Source organism: Cupressus sempervirens, chromosome 10 (assembly GCF_028749045.1).
Source record: "Cupressus sempervirens isolate cs-2001-9-10 chromosome 10, ASM2874904v1, whole genome shotgun sequence".
Classification (NCBI taxonomy): domain Eukaryota; kingdom Viridiplantae; phylum Streptophyta; class Pinopsida; order Cupressales; family Cupressaceae; genus Cupressus; species Cupressus sempervirens.
Window position 1 is genome coordinate 437941954 of NC_143127.1, and position 14195 is coordinate 437956148.

The 14195-nt window shown below is 35.6% G+C and overlaps 1 protein-coding gene across 1 annotated transcript in view; it reads right to left on the bottom strand.

Moving 5' to 3' along the window:
* Positions 1-13276, bottom strand: part of LOC149534592 (protein CASP) — a 125344-nt gene extending 112068 nt beyond the window's left edge. The window contains exon 1 of the mRNA XM_089807861.1: positions 13031-13276. Coding sequence (XP_089663987.1) covers positions 13031-13139 — 109 coding nt within the window. The 5' untranslated portion in view covers positions 13140-13276. The remainder of the gene's footprint in view (positions 1-13030) is intronic.
* Positions 13277-14195: the final 919 nt, after the last annotated feature.

Here is a 14195-nt window from a genome sequence, read left to right on the forward strand (position 1 = left end):
TGTATATACAAGACGAAGGTAAGATTAATTGAGTTGTATCATCGTTACAGTTATTGTACATTTAGTTGCGAGAGATAGATTTATCTAATGGATTGTTATATCAATCTTTCATTTATATGAATAATAAATATGAGCATATCTTCTAATCTTGAGTTATTGCCACAGTTAAGCAATCGGAAGGAAAGGAATGATACAGTGATATTTGGAGCCCTAAATGATACAGTGGTATCTGAAGCCCTAATTGGTTCAGTGCTATCTGGAGCCCTAAATGATACAGTGCTATCTGAAGCCCTAATTGATACAGTGGTATTCGATGCCCTAAATGATCCAATGGTAATTGAAGCCCTAAGTGATACAGTGGTATCTAAAGCCCTAAATGATCCAATGGTAATCGATGCCCTAATTGATACAGTGGTATGTGATGCCCTAATTTTATATAGTGGTATTTAATGATAATCGTCATTTGATTTTTATATAGTGGTATTGGATGGTAGTCGTTATATGATATTGTTATAGTAGTATTTGTGGACTAATCTGGGTGGTTGCAGAAGCATCCTAGATTGATTTTAGTATCAAATTTCGTGGTATGTAAATTTTAATTTCCATAGTAAATTCACTGATAGTGTTTTCAATTCTTAGTTAAGAAATTTTGCTTAACCGATTTTAACTGTTAATCTCATTCACATAAACATGACTGACATAACTATCTTCCTATGAAAATGAAGTAATATCTGTAATTCTTGGATATGTTAGTTGTTAATTAAGACCTGGGAAAGTCGAGTTGTTACAAACAGTGTACCCTATGTCACAGTGGATTTGGGCTATAAAACTATGAAGAAGGATCATTCATATAATCTTACCGAGCTGCAACTTCACCAACTCACAAAGAACTTAAAAGTAGTGAGGAAAGCGAAGAACACCTCTTGTAAGTTTGGGTCCTTATTAGTTTGTATATCTTACTATGTACAAAACTCTTTTCCTACTATTGAACAGTTCCATGGGATAGGAATAGAACAGCTATAGAGCAGATTAGTGATTTAATCAGCAAATTGGGAGAAAACTTCGAATCAATATGGACTACTTTGAAGAATTCAAGGTAAAGATGTGGAATAGAATGAGAATTCCTAAGTCAATTGTGGATAAATACTATGATGAAGTATGTTTCATTGCAGATACAGATTTTGTATATGCACAAACGGTTTTACCAAGGGTAGCATGGTTAAGGCCAATGCCCTATGAAGTAAATGTAGATGAGGTAACTGAGGCAGTTACTGCACTTCTGGTAGAAGATATAGATACTAGTGCCAAGCAATTTGGCACATATGAAACTATAATTGTCGAGCTGACTGTTGAATCCAGCACACCCAAAGCAAGGAAGCAAAGAAAGAGAAAGGTTGCCGAGGGTGGTAATAAGGAACAAGGAGAAGGGTCAGGACAACCTATAGAAGCCAAGGAAGGCAAAGGAAAAGAACTTCTTGTTGTGAAGCCAAAGGCCCCCAAATAGAAAAAGGTTGTTGTGATAGAGTTTGAGGTAAAGGCCGACCTAAAGAAGGACGTGCAAGAAATGGTGACACCTCAGAGGCCAAAGGGCAAGGTGATCATCACCAGAAAAAGGACATCTCAGCCCCCTACCGAGCAATTAATAGGATGCCCATCTAAGAAGAGGAAACCGGCTGAAATATAAAAGCAACCAACACAAGCAAAGCCGAGGAGAAAACTGATCGTAGCACAAGAGGAAGATGAAAAGACTGAGTATGATGAACCTAGCAAACTTCAAATAGTGAAGAGACTCCCTCTAATGACTGTGGATCAGGTATGTGAAAAATGATAGAATCTAAAAGTGTTATGGGATTCAAAGATATTCAATATGATTCTTTGAATATTAATGATCAAGTTAAGCTTGAAAGTGTCGTGATTGATATGATGATCAAATTTAGACGCACACCCCTAGAATTGGGTACTCGATTCCTAGTAGAATTGTACAAAAGAGTGGATGCAAAGTATAAATGGGCGTTGTCCACTGAAAAACAAATAAGAGAGACAACACTGGCACAAGCTATGCCAGATTTGGGGAAGATTCATATGTCTATAGCCCTTAAAGATTTTGTAAAGAAGTTTATGACGAGAGACAAGGCATATAAGGTTTTGAAAAATAAAACTCATGAAGTTGAGCAAGATAGTATTCGGATATGGAAAGAAGCATTTGGATTGCTTACTCCCTCTGTGGAAGTGAGGGAAGGTTGAGATGCAATTGAATTCGAAGATGAATGCAAACAAGACATGGCCAAGCTGACCGAGGAGATTCAACAACTTGTCAGTCGGTGTGAACAAAAAGAGACAGTCGCAATTGAAGATGACACTGACAACCCTCCACCTAATACGAATATACTAACTGAAGAGGAAATTCGAGGCTTAATGAAAGATTCAAGCAAACTCTGTACTAACCCAAATTTGTTACAGATAATTGAATATCCAAAGCTTGGAAATAAGAAGACTGATGATGTAAATGTGACATCAATTACAGAGGATACAAGTGCCGAGCAACTTGGTAAGGCTTTAATTGTATATACACCATTGACTTGTATGCCTATTTCGCAAAAGAAGGCAAATTTTGAATAACACCCATGCACTAAATCAGTACAAGATGAAGTAAAACAGAAAGAGCAAGAGGATACTCAAGCTCTTATTCAATTGCCGAGTGTGAACGCTGCAGAACCTACCACTGTGGCACCTATGCAACAAGTGATTTCTACACAAGTGCAGCAGCCAAAATCAAGAATTAGTGAAACGGGGAAACAGCAGCATTTATCACTACCAAGTGATACACCTTCACGATCTCAAGATGTGACTCATTCAAGTGAGGAAGATGATGAGTCAGTGATCCTAGATGAGGTAATTACATTACCTATATATGATTTGAACAATCTTACACAAGCATATGCATGAGCTACAAACCTTGTTGAGTCGTAAGGCAAAACAAGAACAACTAAGAAGAGAGCAAAAGAGAAGGCAGGTACTACATACTGTCAAAGATATTTTTATAGATACATTTGAAATCAAAGATTTGAACAATCAGCATACAATTTTGGATCAGCTTGTATATTTAGTTGATAAAATTCAGACAGAAGACAGAGACACCAACAACAAATTATTACAATGGTTTGAAAAAAGAATGGAGCAAAAAGTGCTACAGAAAGTATCACAAGAACTTGTACATAGACAAACTGAGCTTTCTACACCAGTCACACAACTGGAAACAATTTTGAAAACCATTAATTCATTATATTTGAAATTGTGTGATATTGATTTCTTTACAGCAGACACTACACGCTCATTAGAGCCATTACATGCAGACATAAGAGCAAGTGTTATTACATTGGGCAAGAACACAAGTTCAAGCTCATCCTCTTCTAGTAAACTGACATTCAGTCAAAAGAGGTTAGTTGAGCTCACGGCTAAAGATACAAAGATCAAGCATAAGTTAAGACTGGTTCAACTTCAGTTATTGTCACACTGAGATTATTCAAAAGGTGGTCTCTGTTGCCAAAGACATTTTGAAGAAAGAGACACATTTTTCACATGTAGCAGGATTCATTGATCTAGCTGCTAAGCTAGAGATTCAATTTCAAATTTTGGAACAAGTTCAATAACGATAGAATAAAGGCTGTGCCAATATTATGGCAAGTCATCAGCAATTCTTTACTAAGTATCAATTAGCCCCAGCAGCCCCAAGTTCCATTAGTGACAAAAACAAGGCAGTATGAAAGAATAAAAAGGGATATATGAAAGAATAAGACAAAGTGAAGCCAAATAAAACAAGGAGAAGCAATGTGTAGATCAAAGATCAGATATCAGATCTTACAGGATCAAACTATGGTCTTAGAGGGAGTACTCATATTTTTGAAAGAGATAATTATTCATGACAAAATGTTTTTACCACTAATGTCAAAGGGAGAGATTGTTGATCTCTAAGCCTATGTTGTCGATTAGTGTCCAAACACTTAGTCATTTACTAGGCAAGATTACAAGGTCACCACTGCGACCAAGTTATCTAGTAAAGGCCTAGCATACAATGCTTATACCGAGCAAGATAGTGATTGTTGAGTACTCAGTAGAGACCGAGCAGATGTAAGCACCAAGCAATATAGTTGGAGACGAGCAACATAGTTGACACCAAGCATGTTGACAAGTAATCAAGTGTTGAGCAAACAGAAATATAGAAGCCGACTCATAGCATTAAGAAGTATACATGACCAAGTGTCAGAGCATTCAAGTGCCAAGTAGTTCAGTTTTGACATATAAGTTTGTAATGGCACAAACACATATGTAAACCGTTTTGGCCGACTTTTATATCATATTTAATATTTGTAGAACCAGCTAAGGAGTTGATCGTGCATCATTTCAGAAGGTAATGATCCCAAGGCGTGCAATTCAACCAATCTGAAAATGAGATAGAAACGGCAAAAGATATTGAATTATAAGCCGCCAATCAAGATCTAGAACCTTCACAAAACATCTATTTAAGGAGGATTCTAACCCTGAAATCATATGGAGAGAGAAGGAGAAGTATCCTCATGTATGCGCATGTAAAGGAGTGAAGATGAAGTTTGAAAGCGAATCAGAGAGAGCAATAAGAGCAGTGAAGGATTGAACAGAGTTATCAAATTAGGAGATCAGATCAAAGATACAGCAAAGAGGAGACCCAAGATCAGCTTACAAAGCAAACCGAGGGTCAGGTACTGAATCAGTTGTTAATTGAGACAGGGTAAATCTCTTAACAGAGTGATCTTAACAGGCCTATGTAAACCTCCTAACAGAGTCCTTACTTCATTGTAAGTGTTAAATCCCCTAACAAGGTGAGACCTAGCAGTCTCTTAAACTTTTAACAGGGCAAACCCCTCATAGGGTAGATCATATCTTATGATCAAACACTGTAACCCTAAAAGGTTAACTTTATTGTTGCAACAATGAAGATTTGTGGGTTTCATCTCCACCCCAATTTTACCTTCATCTTGAAGTGTTTCTGATAACCAAATCATTGTGTTATGTGTTGAAATCTTTTATGGATGTGATGTATTTCATTTATGTTTCAGCATTACAATTTTAATGGTAGATCTATTATATGAGATGAATTAGGTGTGGAATTATGAAATTGGTTTTGAAGTCAAAAGTTTAAGATCATGCTTCACACCCCCCCCCCCCCCTCTCTTAGTATTTTGTTTCCTATATACTTATTCCAACAAATGCATGATAAATAACCAGTGTCTTGGAATATCAATTAACCAAGGCACAAAAATAGAAGAAGAAAATTGACTCAGTTTATCAATTCACACTGAGCCCAAGTCCACTATCGTTGGACATAAGGAAAGATTCAAGGATATCACCATCAATTATTAATCATTATTTGGAATCAAGAAAGCCAAGGAGAATCGCATGAGCACCGATTAATTAAAAAGAAGCATCAATCAAATTAGACTAGTCAATGACTACTATGGAAAAACACACCATCATTACTCAGAAAAAAAAAATGTGAAAGGCATAGGAGAAGATACATCAATTTACAGCAGAAACCGTACAAGGAATACTAATCAAACCATCAAGCAGAAATGAATGATCACGGTCTGAATTAGAACTGATACAATTTGCAGAGATTCATGATTACAATATGTGACAGAACATGGAGGGTGAAAACAATATTTAGCCATATGAGTAATTAATTAAGGAAGAGTAATACCAGCGATTCAGTATAAGACTTGACAGTGAATAATATATAACCACTATCATTATTAACAGCGTCTAATATTACTCAAGTGTGAGTATAAGCAGGATTCATTAATTACTAACAAGGAACAATTAAGAAATGACGTGTAAGTTCTCTATGGACAAGACATGACTCAGAAATTCCAAAGGCATTACTGCTGGGGAATAGAGTATAAAAGAAAATATAAGACCCGCACAAAAGGGGAATAGAAAGAAAATAAGAAAGAGGATACTATCATATACGATCAATTCACCCAATAAGGAGAAGAGAATAAAGCGTAAGTATTTCTGACAAGCAATCAAGCAGTAATTCTGACTGTTCTATATTGAGTGAGGACCCATATATGGTATTAGATATACAGAAATAATTATAAAGTCAGAAATATATATTCAAATGTTTATAACAAATAAATTTAAAATAAATTAATACACACACACACACACACAGATATAGTAATAAAATGACAATCAATACATATATATTATTGTTGATAATCAAAATTATATATATATATGTATGTATATGTATTCAAAGCCTATTACTATTCCCTTATAGAAGGGAAGTTGTAATGTAGCCAAGGAGGAGCTTGTATAAATCCAAGCAATGGATCTTGTTCCATGATAGGGTGGGGATCAATGACGCCAAGCACCTTGCAGGCATCGCCCAAGAAAGACATAAGGGCTTGGATCTATAGACTTTGAGGGAATTCATTGCAAAGTTGGTGTCTAGGCAACTTGGATAACACCCACTCCTTCCTTCATTAGGTTGAACTAGTAACATAGTAGGTATGGATGATAATAATTTGTATATATAACTTAAATCAAATAAGATGAATAACTGATCTTATCAAGCGACATTACAATCTAAACCCTAATTGAGAAATCTAGGATAAATTAAGTAAAGTCCTAACAGGGGACATTACAATTTGGAGTTGTATTTTACAAAGAGAAGGGGTTGAATTATGGGGGGTTTCAAGATTATGAATCGCAAGAGGTGGTCAAAGTCAAACCTCCTCTCGAAATTGTCTCTTTGTCCATTTAAACATGAATAACCCCTTATACTTCATCAATTCTACTTGAACTCATACTTTTTGGCCTTTGTTTCAATAATTCTTTCTCATTTCCACCTATTTTTATAGGATTTTTGCATGGATCCACATTTGATAGATCATTATTTTCACCTTAATTCAATGTCATTACTACACCCCTCAACTTTTCATCATTTTTGCATTCAAATAGCCATTTAGAATTCATACTTCCAAGGCTCGACTCCCTAAATGGATCATGTGGCCCAAAACTTCACATACCAGAGGCCTAGACTACTACCAAACCTATGACTACCTAGGACAGCTACTCTACTACCAAGCAAAGAGGGGATCCCCAATTGCAATGGGGTAATGGTATGAAAACCTCACAATAAGACCCTCCCTAGATCTGCAAAATGTTGATAACCAAGAATCCATCCCACATGATGTTGGGTAAAAAAGCTATTCCTCTAAGACCAATTGTTAAAACTGACAAAAAATTGAAGCCACGATTTTGTGGAAAAATCAACAAACCTTCCATACACAATTTTAACAAAAAACCACAAAAAAATGTTTGCAGATGTTAGCCCCAACAACTCCAAGTGCAATCCAAAACAGACTAAAAGAAACAATGATTTTTGGGGAAAAGATCGCTAAACCTTGAAACTGAAGTTTTCAAAGCATGGTTTTTCGATAAAAAAGGAAAAAAACCTAAAACAAGAACCTTTGATACAAAGTTTTGTTTTTTAGAAAAAAATTGTAAAATCATTTCACAAAATAATTTTTATGGCAAAAAATAGCACGAAACCCACAATAATTTTCAAGGAAAGAAACTATAAAACCCTCCCAGAATTTTTGAAGGAAAAATTTATGAAAACCCACTTGAATGTTTTGAAAGGGAAAAACTTATTAAACCTTGCCAAAGAAACCTTCACACAACAAAACAATAGACTTTATGTGGTAAAATACTAACCCATTCATAATTTTTTAAGGAGAAAAAATTAATTAAAACCCACCAATAATTTTTTAAGGGACAAAATTATACATCTAACCAGAATTTTTTTGGGATAAAAGATTATTAAAAACCCACCAAGTCATAAAACTGAAGATTACATGGAGTTGAAACATAAAATCCAAGATCTTATTGATGATGGGTTGGTTGTTGTTGCAAACTCTATAGACTCGTGCAATGATGATACTACTCTTGAGCAAGATCATATTGATGAACCCATGTCTAGTAGTGGCTCCCTTGTCACCTCCACTTCTTCCAACTCTCATGCATCTCCTAAAAACTCAAATCTTTCCAACATAAATCCATCAAACAAAGAACCTAATGCTTCTCACATTGACTATGTCTATCCTCAAGAGGCACCTCTAAAAGATACCCAAGCTAACAAAAATTGGGCTGACCATCTTTAAATGCTACTAAGGCCAAAGACCCTAAACCTTTATGCACTACCATGCCTATTATGCCTACACCAACTAGTCCTTCATCACCTCTTCAAGAGCCTATCATGCAAACCCAAGATACTCCCTTGTCCTTGAAGTGGCTACATGTCAAGAGGACTATCAAAAATCTGAAGAAAAGAGAATAAAGAAAGATCAAGACCAAGATCCATCCATCCCCTTACATCCTTGTCAAGTCCCTCCATCTCAAGAACCATCTATTCCTCCATGTCCAACCTCCTATCCATCTCCCAAGCAAGATCAAGATACCACTTCCACCATTTCTACTAAGATTATTGGAAAACAAGAGAAATGTTCTCTTTGCATGCTCTCTAAAGATCCTTGTCAAGATCAAATTATCCCCTCATTGCCTTGTTTTACTCTCCATATTCACCTCATACATCCCTCATTCGTCCTAATCCTCTAACATTTTTAGCCTACACCTCTGAATATGAATTATCAAAGCAACATCCTCATCTTATTGCTTCTTGTTTCACCCTACAACCAAGAGAGATAAAATCAATCTATGAAGAGATGTATAGAGATTAATGCTCAAAGCAAACACTATCACCAATGTTGTAACAGAAATTCAAAATTCAATCATAGGATACTTCTCTTTTTAGTCTAGTTTTCCTCTGAATTCATGCAACTTTACTTTTGTCAACAACCTCTTGTTATAGATACTTTTTCCAATCTAAATCCTTCACACAAGACTTTTCAATATAGATGTCAAGCAACATCTAAGATAGTGTTATACACAAGTCTCGTGTGATTGCTCCGAATACATTACTACATAAAATATCTATTACCAACATCTCCAAATAACTTATAATGAATAGTAGTGAATGTCACAATAATTTCTACTATATCTACAAAGGCCACTATCCAAGATATGCAAGGCGACCATGATAACTAAATTAAGATAGAAACATGGTAACAATTTATGGAAAAGATCATCACTTTGGCAGCTATTACAGAGAAGAAAGACTATTTTCTCTTGAAAAGAATATATCACTTTCATCCATCAATCAAGAACTTCAATGCACATAAAATTCCAACTATCATTAGTTACAAGAAAGAATAGATGAAAAAGAAGGAGCCCAACCAAAATAAAGCAAGTTGTCGTGAACTGAAGCTTGAAACCTTCATCCAGACAACTTAACCTATGTAGTCATAGGACCACAATAGGATAGTAACAATTCACCATTTTTACCACAACTCCAAATGCCCTCTAAAGGAGTTGTATATCCATTTAAACCTTTCTACCATCTTTAGCAAACTATGAAATATCCATTATGTTTGATTGAAATGAAGAGTTTCATAGATGTGTTTATCCACAACAATGGGCAAATCATCAAGATGATTAATCTGTACTTCGAGATCATCCTTCGTTATTTTGTAAGTCTCTCAAAATAAGCACTCCTAGTTTTTTACTAATCTTTCATCGCCTTCTACAGAAGAAAATTTTCTTCTAGAATTGAATGCCTAAGTATCTTCGTCAATGAGATATTTAAGACAGGCATCTTCTACCAACAAAATAGGATACAGCTCTACAGAATTGTAGCTTGTTCTTACGGACAAATATGGAACCATCCAAATAAGTTTATGGCACTGATTTGCTTGTCACAAGAGATGGCAATATTTCTTTTTGCTTTTCATAGTAGTTTTCTTGTGATATGCTTGAATGCCAACAGCCCAAGGTCCTTTGCTTGATGCCCCTTCATCACTGCAAGTTTAATTCCGCCTAAAATACCCTGCCAAAAGGCAAAGCTACAAACTGCATCCTTGAATTTCACCATGGAAGTCCATAAATCCTTTAGCTATTTGTCTGATTCAACAATTTTCATGTCTAGAGCCCTGCAAAATAAAATTGTTCTGCTCCTGATGGATTCACGAACAACAGTTGGTGCCTAATCATTTAATAATGGAAACAAAGCAAGAAAAATTTGTGACAAAGTTTCTAAGTCTTTTGATCTGATTTGGTGTATCATTACCACAAGGTATTTTCTCACTGGGATGAACAACATCAACTGCAGATCCCTCAAGTCAGACAGAAATTGATTTAGCAATGTTGGATCGATGTCATTTGCAGGAAATTTTCCTTTAAATGTCTGAAGGATTCGATCTTGTGACCACAATAGGGATTGAAGTCATCTACGAGTTTCTATACCTGACTCAATGCATTCTTCTCTTTATGCTTTGTAAACTTCGTCTCTCTTGTGTCCACGATAATGACCACCATTTTCAACTTCAACCACTTCTTCTTCATGTTCCTTCTCGGGCTTGGGCTCGGGCTCATGCTCATACTCTTGTACATGCTCGTGCTCCACAAACTCTACATATTCATCATTATCAAGCAAAGGAAAAGCATTCAAATTCAAATCCATGCAATCAATCAACACGTGACTCTTGAATCAATTCCTCTTCGAAATTTTGCTCTACATCTGACCTTGCCAATGGATGTTTGTACATTTGGCTCTCAGGGCTTGGAGGGTGATCAATTCCAACCCGCGACTTGGGTATGAATTATGCTTGAATTCATATATATTCAAATGTTCCTTTGGGAGCCAAAAACTCAATTGGCAAGCCTTTTCAATAATAGCAATGTATAAAAAAGTGGAAGATCTCAGACAAATTGCAAACAAAATACTAGACCCAATCTGAATAAGATATACAGACTCCTTTATTGCCGATATCCAACCGGCTCCAATACCATGTTGGTGTTTTTTCCAGAAATAATGGAAAACAGCAATAAAGAAAAAAATAATAGGCACAAAAGACATTGGACATTTATCTTGGGAAAACCCTTCAATCTTGAAGGGAAAAACCCAGCCACACCAGAAAAATATCTCTTTTTATTGATATAAAAGTTCAAGTACAATGCTTTCCACTTGATATAATCGTATCATAACACTAAGCAATCACATATATCAATTGAAAGGAAAGATTCTTCATGTTTCCAAATGCGTGACCCTTTGCATGACTTATGTCTCTCCAAATAATAATATCTCAAATATTAACATAAATATATTCTCCATCTGTTGACACAATATTATCTCTATTTTGACATATGGCAAAATCAAAGATAAAGATCTCTATCCTAGCTACAATCTTCAACATTGGTCACCCCACCTCTCCCTCAAGTAAGGCATCATAATTCTTCCATTACAAGCATGATTTATTGTGTTCTCATGCAGCCTTAAGTTTTTGGTAATATATTGCTGCATTTTTGAGGTTCCAGAAATGACCCCTCCCAGGATGGAGCTTTTCGATGGTTATTTTTCTTCATTGATGATGCCTTCCATTAAGCATCGCATGGCTGTTTCTGAAGGTTTATCTTTCCAGTTCTTGCTGCTTGGATGTTTGGTGTACTTTTTGTTGGTGTTATAGCTTGTAAGGGTATTGTTGTTGGAGGTATCCCTACTTTAAGGGACTTGTCTTCATTCAGTGTCTACAATGCATTTTTATTGTTCATCTTTGGGTGTTATTCCCTAAAATATCTTGGATTCAGAGGTCAAAGACACTGGGGTTGCTCATTCATGGACCTCTATTCTAGAAGATTTTTGTTGTGGGTTGAAGGCTAAGGTTCCTCATCTGGTTGTTCTTGCTTTGCTATTTCCATTTTTGGTTCATGAGGATAGTCACGCCAGATTTGCCGAAGAAGAGGAGCAAAGTGATTCTAGAGCTGCATCTCTAGTGGCTGTGATTGGAGCTTCAAAAGCAGAACTGTGTGCTTTGAGGCAGGGGTTGATGGAAGTGTCGCAGAGCTTTCTGAGTTCACAATTTTTCAGCTAACTAATATTTGGTGGTTTCTCATTTTAATGTTCTTCTTGAAGCCAAAAGTCTGTATGTGCCTCCAATTTTAGAAGGTTTTGCGTGTCACAAGGCAGCTAAATGCAAGGAGTTGATTCATGATATCCAATTTTCCCACATAGAGGATCATGTTTCCAGGATTAATAGATTAGAGATGTTGTGGAAGTAAAGCAATGCGTTCGCGAGGGTGAACATGATGTTATGCTTGGTTGGTGATCATATAGGCACCTTGCTACTTTTTTCGATTCGGATATGTTTGGCTTTTTTATGTTGTTTGAGGTTTTGGTTTTAGTTTCATCATTTCTATGGACGTGCAATCTACTGTATATGTGTGTATGTGTGTGAGGTTTTATCGTTTTCATATCTAGCATTATATATTATATATATTAGGGAGTGTTATATGTGTGTGTGTGTGTGTGTTTCCATGCAACTGTGCATCAGAAGGACGCCAAGAGTAGAAATAAAGAAAGCTAAGCTGTTCATCCTGACAGAAATCTAGACACAAAAAATAAATTTGTATTTTCCAATTTCTTACATTTTGGATTGTTGCAATTGTTTTATTCCTTGAAATTTCAAGGTCGGTTAATTTTAAAATAAAAGAACACAATAAATATTTTACAGTTTGTTCAACCCCATCGGGCATATGGTGATGTTGTGGTGCTATGATTGTGGAATTTGTAATGGGAAAAAATTAGAACTCGGGTGGAATTTGTTCAATTTTGATAAACCCAATAATTTTCTGAAAACTAAGTTTAGAAGCTAATCTAACGATAGAAGCAACCAGAATTCAGCGCAAATGAACCCAGTAGTTTTCCCAGATCTTCAAGTAGAAGCATACTTCCAAGCAGATCTTCAAGCAATTCTTCTTAAAGCAAAGGAATGGTAGAATGTGATTCCAAAAACTAAAATTCCCTGATCGTAAATTTCCCAAAAGATAAAACTAAATCAAAATTCAGAGCCAATAAAACTGTTGTAAGACGCCGTACCTTTCCAGAAGTTCAAAACGACGGCAATGGGAGATGCTGAAGAATAAGATGAGCCTCTGTTTTTAACTTTCTCCGCAAATCCATCGTTGGTCTCCTCGTGGGTTTCCATTTTCCTCTACTGGATTCCGTTCCTGAAACTCTTTACTAATGCAGGTCTCCCACTAGCATTTCTCTCTATACATAAAACGAATACATACATAGACTATACAGCGATAATTATATGTTTCTGGTTTCGTTTCAGTAAATATTGTTTTGCTATCCAGATCTGATATATATAGGTGGGAAGGATATCTTTGTCTGCTCCAAGAACGAAAAATTAGCGTCTTCTCGGGAGTGAGTATTTCGGTTTTCTTTTGGAAAAAAAAAAGCGATAAATTGTTTGTTTAGTTTATATGGTTTTTATAATTAAATTTATTTATTTTTTATGTTTTGGGTTTTTTTCACTATTTAAGGAAGCATTCTTTACTGAGGATGCGAGGGGCAAAAAGTTAGAACTTTATCAAGAAAACATTAAGAGGAGCGAGCAAACAATGAGTGGATATTACGAAGATGTTAGGGGAAGGGGTTGAAAGTGGGTTATATTATGTTTGGATGTTTTTTATGGACTATTATGTATCTATCTAAAATATAGAGTTAGATTGACATATAATAGATATATTATTTGTCTAAAAAAATAATTTGGGTTATGTCAATCAATATTTGATATTAGTCATAATCTAATTATTTAAGATGTTAAAAATAGGTACATATTTTGGACAACTCGTTGTGATGCATACTAATCAAGGATAGTAATGTGGTAAGGGTTGTGTATGTAGGTTCAAACATTTGTGTGCTAACCAAACAATTAATCACCTAAAGTAGAGTACAAGTTGCATTAGAACGTCCTTGGGCAATTACTACAAGTCTCATCATATTTGAATGCCCACTATAAATCATGTCAAATAACTAATGTAAAAATCACTTAACATTTTTTTTTTTGTAACTTCCTGCCACTTTCTTTGTTCGTGCAAGAGCAACCTTGGGTTGTTGGCAATCTTGCATCACCCAAAAAAAATATTTGTTTATTTTCTATTTTCCAATTATCTGTCTAAAAGTTTGATTCGACGAACACTTGTTTGTCCTTTCTAGATTCTGTGAGCTTGGCTTTATTGTGGACCTATCATGA